General features: G+C 40.5%; 1 protein-coding gene across 1 annotated transcript in view; it reads right to left on the reverse strand.

Annotated features, from left to right (window-relative positions):
* zbtb32 (zinc finger and BTB domain containing 32) overlaps positions 1-17,253 on the reverse strand; it is a 141,749-nt gene that overhangs the window by 32,023 nt on the left and 92,473 nt on the right. The window contains exon 4 of the mRNA XM_028823363.2: positions 3,282-3,359. Within this exon, the coding sequence (XP_028679196.1) occupies positions 3,282-3,359 (78 nt within the window). The remainder of the gene's footprint in view (positions 1-3,281; positions 3,360-17,253) is intronic.

Consider the following 17,253-nt stretch of genomic DNA (forward strand, 5'->3'; position numbering starts at 1 on the left):
ATTTAATTTTGTCCACAGTTCACAAATTAAAACATTCACATTCGCTAGAGGTCGCCCTCTTAGCTTTGATGAGTGGATGTGTGAGTTTAAAATGCAAGCCGCATTTCAGGTTGTGTATATTATGGAAAAAATGAAATAAATAAATAAGCAACATTAAACATATTCCATGACACATTTATTAATTTACATTCACATTTCATGCTCTTTTTCTTTATTTATTGTCACACTAGGGGGTTCCCCCCTGCTCGCTTTGCTCGCCAGCCACTTCGCATCTCTGGCGTTCGTGTTGTGAAAAGGAGGGCTGAATGCACCCCAAGGAGACGCCCCCCTCAAGGAAACGATCCTCAAGGAGAAACTCCCTCTTCAACGGTGATACAATGGGAAAAAAGTACATTTTTTTTTTACCTCCTCTTTGCTTGATCAGCTGCTGATTGTGCTGCTGCCTGCCGTGTTATCTGCATCTCGAACGGCGCTTCAAACATTTAAAAGCCTGTACAGCAGCTATCCCACTCTTTATCCCTTATTTCCATCCCCGGGCGTGGTTAAATCTTTTGGAACAAAGTCTCATCTTGCGGGATGTGACTTCCTGATATTTTTTAGTTTATAATTTAAAAATGGAATAAGAATCTGAAAATCTATCAACATCACATTAAAGTTTGATAAATTCTGAAAAGAATGATACCAAACATATATATGTAGGTTTTAAAATAAGCCCTATTTAAAGCGTGACAAAAAATGTGACATAAAAACGTCACTGTTGCACTTTTAGGATTAGGATTTTATATAGAGAGAGTAGGTTTTACACATTCTTTCGGCTTAAGGGTGAATCACGTACTTGAGGACATTCGTGGAAATTAAAGGGGAAGTGAGCTTAAAACTGAAGCCAGGAGGCACTTCTTTACGCAAAGAGTTGTAGGACGCTGGAAAAAACTACCAAGACGTGAAATTGGAGCTGAAACCTTGACATTTAAGAAGAATCTGGATGAGATACTGGGACAGCATAGATATTAGCTAAATAAACAGGCTTGATGGACTGAATGTTCGCCTCTTGTTTGTCAGATCTCTTATGTTCTAAACTATTTCTATTTATCTGCATGTTTATTTATTTAATTTTGTCTGAAATTTTCATCAATATGAATTGGTACAATGTGACAACACAGAATATTACCCTAGAAGTGCTAACTGTAGCCTCCTAGATGCTCTACAACACCACAATATAAGACGTATAAGCCCTTTGTGCCTCTTTAATGCTTTTCTTAAATGTAACACAAATGTCCTGTTTCAGCCTTTGCCTGTTAAGACCCCGGTACAGTGACCATCTAAATCAATTTAGTTTCTGTTACCACAAGTCATTGTAGAGTTAAAAAGGAAGTGATGACAATTCATTGAATGCGTCTTATTTTATCTCACTCTATATTTAAACATACATGACCCTGATTGACTCACCCACTGACTGACTGGCTGACAAGAAATTCTTCATTTGACAGAAATGGATGAGTCTCTTTGCTCTGAGGCTCACAAAAATCCAACCTCACTAAAAACTTAATTTAATGAAGAAAAACTGGAGGAAACGGCAATGATATTTCACATTTAATAGTTGGAAAGGGATGTCTGCAGTGGCTGCAGAAGAGCACAGATGGTAGAAAGTCAGCATATCAGTGTGGTTTGAATCCCACCTTTTATTTTGATCTTATTTGTGTTTCATATACAAAATACTGCAGTGGGTTGGCACCCTACCCGGGATTGGTTCCTGCCTTGTGCCCTGTGTTGGCTGGGATTGGCTCCAGCAGACCCCCGTGACCCTGTGTTCGGATTCAGCGGGTTGGAAAATGGATGGATGGATATACAAAATATATGGAGAAGAATAACTAAAGAGTATAGAGTAAAGTATATAAAGAGTATGTAAGTGATATCAAAAATGAAAAATTGTTTATTCTTCCACCTCAACAGCTAACAATATTTACAAAGAATCAATATTAGAGTTTTAAGAATGACATATATTTCCAGCAATATTTTATGGCATATAAATATGCCTTATTAATATGGTGTATGATGAAAAGGCTTCAACTTTGTGCAGCTCAGTAGAATAGTATATGTTTTTTAAGAATTGTTATCATTTTCTAGAAAACTTATACAGTAATGGAACTTAACAATTAATAATGTGTCCAGATCCATCTCTAATGCATTAAGATGTACATTTACAGTATTTCACATTTATATTTATATTTACATTACGTCACTTAGTAGATGCTTTTATTCAAAGTGACTTATAAATGGAGCCAACAATAGAGGACTGTTTGTGAACAAGTGTTATGAGACAAGGTTACAGCATTGATCACCGCAAGTGAAGAACTCGCAGCCAAATGCAAGTGAATTCCCCTTCCTAGGTTACAAGAACCTATCAAAGCCGTTATCAAAGAAATAGAAATTCACATAATAAGAGAGATTTCAAACGCTTTGGAAACGCAGCGAAGGAGTCAGCAGTTCAAATGGAAGTGGGTAGCTTATTCCACCAGTTAAGAGCTACATGTGAAAAAAGACTGGAGTGAGATTTGATGCCATGCAGAGATGGTATCAACAGACACCTTTCATCTGCACAGACGAATGGGCGAGAAGGAGCATAGGACCTCACGAGCGTCTGACCCACTGACAATTCTGTAGGCAGGCGTTAAGGATCTGAACTTAATACGTGATGCCACAGGGAGCCAATGTAGAGATTTCAAAAGAGAAGTGACAAGGTGGGTACATGTCAGGATGAAAGTGACAAGTGCCCACCTCGGCTGGTTGGACACCAGATGAGCATTTTGAATCATCTGCAGTGGCTTGGTGACACATGCTGGTACTCTTGCTGGCAGAGAGTTGCAGTAGTCCAGATGAGGCAAGGCTAAGGCCTACATTTTATATAATTTTATTGAAGCATAATAACGTGTTTTGATTTTCCATTGCCTTCATCTGTATTCTGTCATTTAAAATGACTACATGGCCAGAGTCCCTTAAGAAATGCTGCTTTCTCTGTTCATCCTGTTCACATGTCCAGTTCACATGCCTAACTTGCTCCTGCACAATTATTTATCTTAAATCTGAAGTTATCACTCCTGTTTAGAAGGAGGTCACGAGCATTTTACTGTAAAAGTTTCTCTGTTCCTGTACACTATACATATTATCATCTGTGTTATCCATTTCACGAGGAAAAAAACATTGCAAGCCTTAATTACTACAGTTGATATCACTTTGTTTAAGTAATTCCTGTATTGAAATATATTCAGTATATATATTTTTACCTGTAGATGTGTGAGAAGCCATTTCTGAATCTGGTGCAAGGCGCATCCCACATGGCGGGCAGACTCTCCCCTCACAACCTGGGAAGTGAATAAGAAACACAGAAAGGGAAGGGTTAACAGTGAATCTTGACAGATGGTTAATATGTTGCGTGATAAAGGTCAGGATGAAAGGGGCTATTTAACATAAAGAATGATAGAGCTTACCTATATATTTTGGTTATGAGTCCAGAACATTTCTTATGACCCAAATGCACCCCTGTGGAACTGCTCAGCCAGAAGTGTGCGTTAAATCAGGAATGTTCCACAATTGTATCCCATGAATAATCAAATGACATCATAGTGCGGCGTGTTTTATTAGTGTGGCGTGTGCCTGTGCTCCTTGTGTTCATGTGTCTTTGCTCTGGCCCCCAGTCTGAAGACATGTTGTTCGGTTGATTGTTTGGGATGTAGGAGTTAGCAGCTACTTTGATGAACTATCACCGTGCATCCATACAAATAACTGGCCTTGGATTTGAACTCAGAAGCAAAGAGGTGAACTGTCTGATTGACAGGGTTGAATGGACAGATGAAACAATGCGAATGGATGGAATTACCCAGCTTTGAATTCATGGTTTATTTTTTCTGCCACTTCAAAAGTGTAGCCTTCTTTGAAGTTATTTTTTAACTCTAGATGGCTTTCAAATGTATGTTTAATTCATCTATTTGAGTTATTATAAGTTGTTGAAGTTGTTGCAAAAGCCAGTCAGAATTATGGAATGACCATCAAGAGACCATGGCGTTTTTTTAAAGATAAAAGAGAAATAAGCTCAAGGTAACTTTGCATGGAAATAAGTTAAGCAATGTTGACAGTTTTAAATACCGTGGATATACCTATGATAACAATTGCTTGAATAAGATCACCTTGGCTACAGTGGCCTATTAAAAACTAAAAAAAATTCGAAAAATTGAAATATAAGTACAGTACTAACGCAAAAAAGAGAAATGATGATTTGAGTATTTCTGTAACTGCTTGTAAGAGCCATTTGCTAGTTATTGAAGTTATATTAAATGTTTGCCTATTGTGATAGCCGGGACCCCCTTTTGAGGAGAGGACATATCACCAGCAGTACCTCCCCCGGGACACGAGAGGGCAGCCTCCCTGATTTACATCAGAGCCACGGGACTGGAGCTTAGAAGCTCAACCCTGCTGGAGCCTGTGGCCACCAACAGTGGGAGCCTGGACAGCTCCGGAGCCATGGCATGCAGCACTTCCGCCACACCCGGAAGTGCTGCAAGAAGTTGATCGAGGAGCACCTGGAGCACTTCAGGGTGCAGTATAAAGGAGGCCACCTCACTCCATTTGGGGAGCCGGAGTCGGGAGGCAGTGGACAAGGCTTGTGGGAGAGGAGTGGAGGCGGCCAGATAAGAGAAGAAAAGGACAGGAGTGAGTTTTGCGGCTAGTTGGAGCACTCTGTTGTGTGTGCAGAAAAACTGTGAATAAAAAGTGTGTGCTTTTGGACATTGTTGTGTCTCAGTGTCTGTGTGTAGCTGGGCTGATCTTCTACACTATATATTAGTGCATAGTCTATGGGAGGTTCTTAAAACCCACACAAGCTGAATTGAATTGGTATATTCTAACTATTTCTTGTCTCTCTGACTATAGATTAGTCTTACTTAGTGACTTGCCTTACTATGTGTAAGGCATGGAGGGCACACAGGACTTAATGTACCTAATAGAATTTAAGGCAACGTGCCCTATTGAACCTGCAGTGCCGTACATTTGAAGCATTCTGAAGGCAAAGAAAAAACAAGAAAAGCTAAGTTTATTCTACGTCTATAACAACCTTTTTTCTTTATTCTTGTGTGGACTATTTGCTTTGAATTTTCACTAAATCTTTTAAAAACAAATGTTTGGACTGAGAGATTTCTTAAGGCACGCATGTTACCCAGCCTTGATCCTGCTTTACTCACCAGCGGCTACACTGCTGATCTCCTGGGATTTTCACACACAACAGTCCATTGAGTTTACACAGAATGGTGTGGGAAAAAAAAACACCCAGTAGGCAGCAGTTCTGTGGATGGAAACTCGTTGTTGATGAGTGAGGTCAGAGGAGAATAGCCACATTAGTTTTAACTGGCAGAAAGACTACGGTAACTCAGACAACCACTGTGTGCATTTGTGATGAGCAGAAAAGCATCAGAGAATGTGCAACACGTCAAACTTTGAGGCAGATGGGCTCCAACCGCAGAGCCATGTCTGATGAGACTGTAGTGGGCATGGGTTTACCAAAACTGGACAGATGAAGACTGGAAAAACATAGCCTAGTTTGACAAATCTCAATTTCTGCAGAGGCACACAGATTGTAGGGTCAAAATTTAGTGTCCATAGCATGCATCCAGGCACCCAACCTGCCTTGTGTCAACAGCCCAAGCTGCTGTTGGTGGTGTAATGGTGTGGAGAATGTTTTCTTGGCACACTTTGGGCCCCTTAATACCATTCAATCATTGCTTGAACACCACAGCCTTTTTAGTATTGTTGCTCACTATGTGGATGCAGTCACGGCCACAATGTATCCATCTTCTAAAGGCTATGTCCAGCTTCTAAATGCATAATGTCCTAAAACAAAAGTTGCTTCAAACTGGCTTCATGAACATGACGGTGAAATTGTTGTTCACCAGTGGCTTTCCCAGTCACCAGATCTGAATCCAGCAGAACACCTTTGGGATTTGGTAGAGCAGGAGATTCACAGCATGAACATACAACTGACAAGTCTGCAGAAATTGTGTGAGGCCACCATGTCAACATGGACCACCATCTCAAAGGAATGTTTCCAACATTTTCCAAGTTACAAAGAACTGAGGCTGTTTTGTGAACAATAGGGGTCCCACCTGGTATTAGCATAGTGGTCCTAATAATTTGCTCAGTGTGCGTATTTTTAAGGCCACCCACACATGCAAGCAGCTGATGTGTCAGCAAGTTCACGACTATATCCATCTCTGCCAGTGTTTCAATAACTTGTACAGGAGATTTATTTTGCCATCAGGCATGACAATTAGATGTGTGAAGGAGGAATTTATATCGATTGACATAACTTCACCCCAAGCAATTCCAAACAACAAATTAATCAGTAAGTGAAGTCACACCGGATGTTTCTCTGTTATATGACAGATGTTTAATAAATGTTTTATAAATGGAAGTTTTTGAGATGTAACAGCACACTCAGTTTCAAATACCTCGAAGAAAACTGGATTTTCCTCACAATTTTCCCAAGAGAAGATATACCACAGTTTCCAGGAAAATTAGTCCAAAGGGAGCAAATTTCTTTCTGACATGCAGAAAGATGGACCAACAGAAAGAGATATATGTATATCAAACTAGTCTGATCAGTAAGACTATGTATTCTGTAGTCTGTTTAATGAAGCAATGAGCTTTACCACCATGAGTCACGTGCTAATCTAGAGGTGGACTCTGACTTGTCCATTAAAATCCACTCAATCCAGTTCAGTATTGGGGTGGGGAGTCTATCCAGGTAGCATCCCTAGCCAAGGTGCCAGTCCACCACTGGGCACACTAATTAACCTAACCTGCTCTAAGAGTCTTTAGCATGTACAACAAAAACTGGAGTGCCAGGGGAGAACTTGTGACCTCCAAATAGACATTGACTGAGTGACATGGCTAATTCATCTGTAACTTCCTTTGCTTTGCAATCACCTTAAAACAGTTCACTTGTATAAAAGGTGGACCCACTGAATAGAGCCTAAAAGCATGTTTTACATATTTAAAAATGAATATTTAAAAGTACAGGAAGCAATGTGTTTGATAAAAAGCAGAGCTGAGACACACAGCTTTTGGCAGACTTGCTCTTTTGTGTGGTGCCCCTCAGATTCACCAAGCTTTCTTTTCTGTCTCCTCGTCAAATCCACTTCACTAGCATTGTGCTGAGATACAACAAATGTCATCCCCTGTGAAAAGAAGTTAAATGGAGACCATTCCAACAAGTCAGAAGCATATCTTGATGTCATTAAGGAGCAAATCTGGAGTCAATGAAGCATCTACTATTTGAGAGCAAACCGCCAGACAGGAGCTGCTGCTTCGTGTTTGCTTTATTTGTGCAGAGAGAGGCTGCAGAAAACAGGAAACAACACAAAGGAGCAGAGAGGCCACAACAAACTGAGATCAGTATCTGAGATGAACAGATAGGTGTGCGGAGGTTTCACCTATAGCGTGTTTGCAGTTTTTGGAAATAGCAAAGAATATTACTGAAAATTGCTGTGTTCATGTCCTTGTCCTGTTCAGTTCCAAAATTCATGCCAAGCTGTTTGAGCACTTGGTGTTTTTTTAACCTGATCTGATTGCCGATCCACTATTAGCTCCTTATCTCTTTACATTCCTTCTGTAGAAACAATTTTGGCATTTGTCTAAAGTCAGGTCTTTGCAATGGTTGAGAAAGGAATGTGAAATTTATCAAAAGTATCATTTGCATTTGACATTGCAGTGAATAGCTAAAGACTTTTCTATTTAGGAATGCATATTAACAAGAATGACACTAATTATTGTTGTTTTATCTCTGTTTTTATCTTGTTTTGTCTTTTTTAATTTTTTTATGTAGCACTTTGAAATTTTCCACAAATGTAAAGTGTCTTATAAATAAAATGAATTATTATTATTAATAATAATAGAGCTGCTGTTGCATGGATCCAGAGCCATGGGTTTGAATCTGTGTGGAATTCTCAAATTCTATCTGTGTGTGTGTATGTATGAGTGAGTGTTCTCCTGTGGGTATTCTGGTTTTCCTACCACATCCCCAAAGACATGCATGTTGGGTTAATTACTGACTCTGAATTGCCCTGTGGGCCCTATAATGGACTGCTACATTCATCCAAGATGGGCTTCTGCTTTGTGTCCTTTGCTGTTGAGAAAGGTTCTGGTATCCCGTGACCCTGAACTGAATGACGTGATCTATTAAATGTTATGCTATATTAAATTTATCCATCTTATTTGGACCTCAATGACACATCTGAAGGAGACCAGTTTGACTGGGGAGGAGGTGCAGGACCGAACATTATGGAGATGGTTGATCAAGCATCAGTCAGCAAAACAGCCTGCCTTTAGTGGTACGATACAGACAGTTAGACTGGTAAGATGTTACAGCTAAGATTACATTGTTGCTTTTGACATTTCCTCCAATGACCCATTAAAAAAGAACCTAAGAGGTTAATTGGTACCTTTCATGTCACATGTGACCTGAAAACACAATAAAACAATCATTATACTCTATAATGTAGCATCTGAAAATATGAAAAAGTAATGAATTCCACTGGAATTCAGAACAATGTATATAAAATCACAATTAATATATTAACGTATATATAATTCCTTCTACAGTTTTAAAGAACACTAGTAAACAGCATAATTTTGATGAATCTCAACTCAAAGAGTAATATTGTACTAGATTGCTACTATTGTACTAGAGTGGCAATGGCACTGAACTTTAAACCCGAATGAGTTACCCAGCCTACTTGAGGTTCAAGTGAAAAAACGGTATGTAATCAAATGTACAGTGTTCTGGGCTGTGTTTCCCGAAAGTATCATAACACTAAGAACATTGTAAACCCCATCTTAAGCTCAATTGTAAACATAACTTTCTCGAGCCGTAACTAACATTGCAGGATACTGTAAATCCTTTATAATCTACTTGCTCCCCTACATCATTAATCACCATGCGCTTCTTAAATGGGCCTTCTGTTGCACTAACTGTAGCCATGGGCAGTGATCGCCACACAGAATACATGAAATTTTCATAATAGCAGCTCTCTGAACATTTCAAATACTAAAGTATAATGATTTATACTTGAGATTATATTATTTTCATGATGACATGTATGAGGCAGGATCTCGCGCCACCTTACCGTGGTGGAGGGGTTTGCATGTCCCAATGATCCTAGGAGCTCTGTTGTCCGGGGCTTTATGCTCCTGGTAGGGCCACCCAAGGCAAACTGGTCCTAGGTGAGGGATAAGACAAAGTGCGGTTCAACAGACCTCCTATGTCGAATAAAAAAATTTGGACGGCATTTTCCCTCTGGAGCCATGGCCTGGAGGTGGGGCTTGATGGCGAGTGCCTGGTGGCCGGGCTTGCACCCATGGGGCTCGGCCGGGCACAGCCCGAAGAGGCAACGTGGGTCCCCCTTCCCATGGGCTCACCACCTATGGGAGGGGCCAAGGAGGTTGGGTGCAGTGTGAGTTGGGTGGTGGCCGAGGGCGGGGACCTTGGCGGTCCGATCCTCGGCTACAGAAGCTGGCTCTTGGGACGTGGAATGTCACCTCTCTGCAGAGGAAGGAGCCTGAGCTTGTGCGCGAGGTTGAGAGGTTCCGGCTAGATATAGTCAGGCTCACCTCGACGCACAGCTTGGACTCTGGAACCTGATCCAGAGATCCTGCCTCAAGTGGAGGAGTTCAATTATCTCGGGGTCTTGTTCACGAGTGAGGGAAGAATGGAGCATGAGATCGACAGGCGGATTGGTACAGCGTCCGCAGTGATGCGGGCTCTGCATCGGTCTGTTGTGGTGAAAAAGGAGCTGAGCCATAAGGCAAAGCTCTCAATTTACCGGTTGATCTATGTTCCTACCCTCACCTATGGTCATGAGCTATGGGTAGTGACCGAAAGAACGAGATAGCGAAAACAAGCGGCTGAAATGAGTTTCCTCCGCAGGGTGTCTGGGCTCTCCCTTAAAGATAGGGTGAGAAGCTCAGTCATCCGGGAGGGGCTCAGAGTAGAGCCGCTGCTCCTCCGTATCGAGAGGAGTCAGATGAGGTGGCTCGGGCATCTGATCAGGATGCCTCCTGGACGCCTCCCTGGTGAGGTATTCCGGGCACGTCCAACCAGGAGGAGGCCCCGGGGAAGACCTAGGACACGCTGGAGGGACTATGTCTCCCGGCTGGCCTGGGAACGCCTCGGGATTCTCCTGGAAGAGCTAGAAGAAGTGGCCGGGGAGAGGGAAGTCTGGGCATCTCTGCTCAAGCTGCTGCCCCCGCGACCCGACCTCAGATAAGCGGAAGAGGATGGATGGATGGATGGATGACATGTATTAAATCATTCATGGAATTACATTTTATAGATATATTGTTAAGTTCATTTAAATAATTTATGCTTTTAATAATTTCTATTTCCATGTTCTTAAAAGTTTCAAGACTCAGTGTTCGAATGTTAGCTTTACTTTTTCAAAAATGCTGTATGTGTTGCAATGAAAACACAAAAAGTGAAAAAGAAAAGAAATTAATGACAAGAAATGCTAGAAAGGTAACTCACAAGAAAGAGCACCAACTCCAAATGAATGACAGATAATCCCAAATTTGCTCCTTTGAGCATCAGCTGAAGGCAATTGTGGCTGCTATGCAAAACAAGGGGTGTGGCCAAGGGCAAGGTATGCCAATGGGTGGGGCTAAACTGGAAGACTGGAAGGACATCCTCTCATATTGGCACAGAGTGCAAAGACAAATTTGGGGACATTCTTTATGAAATGTCATTGACTGACTGCTTCTGGCATATTGTGTTTGTACTACTGGATGGAGATCTCTGAATGCATTTTTAATTGTAACTTCTGGCTAACATACATGTTTTATTACTATTATTCAACTAATTTTTGTGCAAATGCAAATTGTGCACAGGAGCATTTTCCAAAATCAGTAAACATACTCAAATATCTACAATTATTGATAAAGTAGTGAAACAACACATACCCACGGTTCTAAAATAAATGCATATAGAAAGACATTAAGGATAAGGAGCTGTTGATTCATCTTTTGTTTTCTAAACAGTTACTTCTTTCAATTCGTCTAGCAGTCATAATGTATTTTATTGCTTCTGGTGGAATGTTTGTCCTTCAGCTTTTATTATTAGTCATTGCAAAGGCTGAACAAACCATTAAAAAACACAGCTTCACACTGATCACATTGCTGATCTAACCTAAGTAGTGCTCACTGATCGATGGATGTCAGAGCAATGTTCTCATACAGTTGTTCGTTTCGATTATTTGACTATCTCCTAGATTGTTGCCGTGCATTTCTGTCTCTTTCTCGTTGTTGGATTCTGAATTCTATCATTTGATTTTATGTTGACTTTGCTGTAAACACACAACCTCAAGTCACTTTTTTGCCCTTTAATAAATAAAGTTTGATGTTTGGTGATCAATAAACACAATACTTAGACCTGACAATGAATTCTGAACAAGGGATCGGTGGTGCCCGTCTATGTGCTTCAGTTTTCAGTGTGCGTATGTTTTCTAATTGCTCATTACTTAATCGACTACAGTGATGTGCGCAGCAGATGTTGCTGGTCTTCATGTTTTTCTGCAATCATGGTGTATATCAATTGGTTTTTCGATTGCCGTAAATACAGGACCGCAAATCACTTTGTCGTCCTTTATGGCCACAAGGTTCCCGTTGCCTAAAATTTTATATTCAGCATTACTTCTTGCTTGTTTCTGCCATTATGGTGGTTATCACTTGGTTTCTTGATTACTTTGCCTGGAAAACATGGCAACCTAAATGTTTTTCCAGAATGCATCAGGTCATAAGCTTTCAATTAAGACAGACAAACGGACAGACCGTAGCATTTTATAGCTTTAGAAGCTGATGCGCATATTACATAACACTATTATGAGTTGAACCATCTCACTGTTATTAGCATTAGTGTAACCGACTGTAATCTGCCTTTCTCTGCATTGTGTAAAGGACCGTTAATCAGAGGCACGTAGGGTCAAAACAGAAGCTTTTATTTTCTTCTCCAAAAAAATTTCCAAAACAAAAGGAAAAAAATGGAATAGGGCGACATGCAAGTGGCTTCTTCTTTGTGCCCCCACAGCATCCACCGTGCTTCTAGCGGCAGAGCCAGGAAATGTGGTGCCTGCAGGTTGTGAGGTGTAACGCTAATTTGTGCCCGTACTACAACAGATTATATTGTCAGTATGCTATTAACTTTTTACAGGGATCAACTAATTTTGGGGAAGTTCAAAATTAAAACAAAGCAAAATTATAAATAACATATTACGCTTTGCTACAATAGCACTATTATTATCATTATTATTCATTGTTTTAGTGCAAAGCCATTTTGTAACTTTGTTTCATGGCTGCAACCCTGTTATTTTTTGACAACAGCTTGGTTGCCAGCACATTATCTGACTTTGCATTCTCAGTGATATCATAACATCATATGTATGAAAGATTACAGCCTGTATAGTCCTGTATCCAAGTTTTTCCATAAAGATAACACAATGAAACACAGCTCTGTGAATCATTTTCATTCTCAGGATACTCAAATTCAGCCATGAAATGGTGCCATTTACAAGAACTTATCAGCTGACTAAATTTCTTTGGATACAGGAAGAACAGTAAAATCTGAATGTACTAGCTGTTCTTGGAAAGTCAACCTTGAATCTCAATGTCCCATACCTCTAGGCCATGCAAAAAATTTATTTTTTCTGCCAGCATTTCTACACAGATCTTTTTCTGTGTTCTGGTAAGTAAGAATATTATTCACTATGTTAAGTTCAGTGTGATCCTAATAACCCAAAAATATTTAAATCTGAACTCTGAGTCAGAAGAGAAATGAGGCCTTGCTGTTCACGATCTTCACGTTAGCTTCCTGGGAACATAACTAGCAGTTGCTAAGCACAACAAAGCTACGCATTATGCTGTTTCAGACTTTGCATTTCTTAAAAGGCCAAGTTGCATTTTCCAAATACTGTGCAGCCAGTCATAAGGCTGCCTCTTAATATAGGAGGCTGACTGCATTACTAAGAAACTAAACAGGCCGCAGCAGTTCATGGCGTTTGCTAATATCACCTCAACAGAGATAGGATCTGAATATCAGCTACAGTATTGCATCACCCTCACTGTATTTCACATGAAATACGTCAAAGCATCCTGTCATTATCTCCACACTGTAAAAGATGAGAAGGAGAGAAAGAAGAAAAAAAACTAAACATTGTGATGCTTCTGGTAGGCTGCCAAAACCGCTGATGTACTCTGTTCTGTACTATATGTTCCTGTCACTAACCGCACCTGGCATTTGAGCCTTTTGCTCTCTCTCTCTCTGCCTCTGTCCTTCTTGACTCACTTAATTGAACAGGCTTCATTGAGATGCACTCACATCTTAGACAACCTGTACAATATTCAAGCGGCCCACTGAGTGGAACGTGTCTCAGGAAACTGGAACTTGAACGGCAGTCAGCACTGAACCAATATGGCATATCTGGGCTTAATTGGGAGCAAAAAAGGGTCACAGAAAATGGTCATCAAATGTATAGGCTCAAGACAGAAGGCAAACCAAAATAGAACACTGTTGCCCACCCCCAAACTCCTGCATGTTTCCAATGCACAGCTTTGCCTACCCTGAAAACCCTAACCCTAACCCTATCCCACAAAGAATACGATAAGAAGATTTTTCGGCTCATTGAATCAAACAACCTAAGAAAGTCATTGTTAGCCCAGGACAATGTACATTCATTTTGATCAACTTAACAGAAATCGATTAAACATCGGAAAGAATACATTAAAGACTAAATGGTGGTGGGCTATGGAGAGCCCTAAAAAGAAATCACAAGAGGACATACCATCGAACAAGGACTGACAATGAAAAGGTGGCCATTTTTATGATCTGTTTAGTGCTTTCTGTATGACGTATGTGATTGAGTGCTCGGCTGAAAAGCAGGGATTGAGGTCGGGTTAGAAGGTGGGGAGTCGGTAGGAAATGGACCAGGGTCTGTTTGAACTTTATTTGGAAGGTCTACAGCAGGGCTACTCACTTACACTCTGGAAGGCTGCAGTGGCTACAGGTTTTTGCTTTAACCAATTTCTTAATTAGAACCCATTGATTAACTATAAAAGCAAGTTGTTTTTTTTGACCTTAGTTTTAGTTAACTCGCTTGTCACAATTCAGAACTCTTAATTGCCTAATTTTACATTTAAACAGATGCATTAAGGTTTTAATCGTCGCCAGTTTTCTTAACCAGCCATCAACTAATAATAGGTATTTTTCCACCACACGAACTTTGTTTTCAGGAACCAATGAGTTCGTGCAGATTGTAGGCACTGGGCCATTTGGGATCCCGGGCCAATTCTGTGTGATGCGTTCAAACTGCTCAACAGGAACTTTAGCTTTTATGCAAAATATGTGATGTGCAAAAAAAGAGTGATACAGTGCGAAGAGAGGTGCAATTGGGAGTTCGTGGGGACCCTCCCCATGACTTATTGCTTCAATGTGGTGTTCGACGTAGTGCACCAGGGAGGCAGCTAGGAAAAGTTGAGGCGGTGTGATGTGGGGTGCGATCTGAAGTTCACAGGTGACCCCTCCACTCCATATTGCTTCTTTGTGGTTTATGGTGCAACGCACCAGAGAGGAGGCTATGAAGATTGTTGCAGTGTGAAGTGTGGTGTGATATGGAGCTCACATCTTATTGCTTTCACAATGGATGCGATGCAAATGCGGTGCTCCATCTTCATCAAGAACTCTCCAATGTCCAAATTACTAAAAGATTTGTAAGATGACACTAGTGCTTGTGGTCAACCAATCAGCACAATTCATTGCCCGAGCACCACCCATGATAGTTCCTGGTTGAATGTTAAGTATATACCCTGGAGTAGGAGCTAAAGAAAGAATCTGAAACTACAAATGGCTCTAGTTTCTGTAGCAGGAAGGCTACAAAAGTTCTTGAGTTTCTAAAAAGTCCCTGGTCCCTGAAAAAAGGTCCTGAAGTGGGAAAGCACCTAATGAGGTGCAAATGACAAAGGAACCAGCGGTTCTCCAGCTAACGAACTTCCATTTAAACTTGTGCATATGCATCATGAGGTATATGTGTTAATAAAAAGTTTTGAAATAAATGAGAAAGAAGGAAAGGACCAAGAAGTACAAATCTGTAATGCACCATAAAACCTATGGATAATGTTCAAAGAAAATGAAAAATCTGCAAGTGATAAAGAGAGGTTTGCCTTGGAAGAATGAAACACTAACAAGCCATAAAATTCAATAGTAGGACAGCCTTCTAATTACAAAACAGGTTGGAACGAAAACCTTCGGTCACTGAAGCCCTCAAGCACTGTAATTGAGGACCCCTGATCTACAGTTAGGTTGATGTGGGAGATCATCCTTTTAGGGTGTACAGTTAGAGGTGGTGAGGCAATGTAGGTAAGTAGACAATAACAGGCTGTGAGCCCAAAAGACTACAGTTCTGTCCAAGGATGAATTACACTGAAGAAAGTAATCTATTGGAAATTCAAGTGGAGAGAAGCACACTAAGTGGCCACAGAATTCTTGGTTTAAATATCCAGAATCTTGGACGATTACTGTGAGCATGACCCCAGCTTAAATAAAGTGAAGTCAGCTAGGATGACCTCCTGCAATCGCCTATTAGCAAGGCATCTGTGTATCATATCAAGAACAGCACAAAAGGGCGATGACCAATACCAATGCTAAACAGTCAAAATAACGGACATAACAGAAATAATCTATCCATTATCCAACCCACTATATCCTAACTACAGGGTTATGGGGGTCTGCTGGAGCCAAACCCAGCCAACACAGGGTGCAAGGAAGGAAACAAACCCCGGGTAGGACGCCAGCCCACCACAGGGCACACACACAAACAGCACACAATAGGGACAATTTAGGATTGCCAATGCACCTAACCTGCATGTCTTTGGACTGTGGGAGGAAACCCACGCAGACACGGGGAGAACATGCAAACTCAGCTCAGGGTGGACCCGGGAAATGAACCCAGGTCTCCTAACGGCGAGGCAGCAGTACTACCCACTGCACCACCGTGCCGCCCTACAGAAATAATGTTATACCAAAATATAAATGCAACTGGAAAGTTCATAAATGAAGTATTACTGTTATAAAGGGGTTCATTATTAATTTTATGCATTTTCTGCATCTGTTTACAGGGTTAAACCCTCATTCTGGGGGTTTCTTGAGCTAAAGACTATGAATATTTCTGAAGTTTTTTTAAGATTTACTTTTCTAGTTATGATTTATTTTGTATTGTTTTCATTGCTATCTTGGTTATTTAAGGTTACTGCTACTTTGTCTTATCATCATTAGTACAGCTCCCGTGTTGTTTAGAGATGTCATAACCTGAATTAATGATGTGATGGGCTTAAAAGGCCACCAAAGTGCATCATTTCCCAATCCATGTTTATGGATTTCAGAAACCTCTTCTGTGATTTTGTGTCCTTTGATTTTTTTACTTTGTTTTTTTTTCTTTTTGTGCTGTAGATCTTATGGTTTTAATCTTTTTCTGACCCTGGTTATATTTCTCCTCCTGGTTTGCCTACAAAGAAATCTTTTACTCTTAGCTTACTATCAGTACAGTTACTATACAGATATATAACTATACTTAACCACATTAAAAAGTGGGTGTAAACATACTGGTTATGATTTACACAGATCATATTTGGTGAAATTTGGATTGTGATCACATTTATCGCAAGTGGAAATACAAATGCATTTTCTATCCACATACTACAATCAAGTGACGGCTGTCAGGTAAACTGCAGAAGGGCGGCCATTCCTTACACCTATGTGGCTTTAAAAAATGAGCAGAGTGGCATGGGTGACGAGGAGCTACCATCTCCTGCATGAAACTGTCAAGTCTTTGACAACATGGCAAACACTAAAGCTCTTGTTGGCAGTGTGGCATGTCTTTGCATTTTTTTTGTTTGGGTCATAATGAGCTGCCAGTTTCCATTCTAACTACATGATAGCAGCTGGGGTGTGCTGTGCTGTGCAGATACACCCAAACAAACACTGGAAATACATTTTAAAGCCATTTGTAAATGTAATCTGGCTAAATTATATATAGGTACAATCTATATATAAAACGCATGTCAAAGGAGGTCTTGAGGAAACTAATGGTCATCAAAGATGTATGTAACATATTTAGAATGCTGATTACTTTAAAAATGTCCCTTGAGGACATTAAGTTTACATTTACATTT

Source organism: Erpetoichthys calabaricus, chromosome 17, assembly GCF_900747795.2.
Source record: "Erpetoichthys calabaricus chromosome 17, fErpCal1.3, whole genome shotgun sequence".
Classification (NCBI taxonomy): Eukaryota; Metazoa; Chordata; class Cladistia; order Polypteriformes; family Polypteridae; genus Erpetoichthys; species Erpetoichthys calabaricus.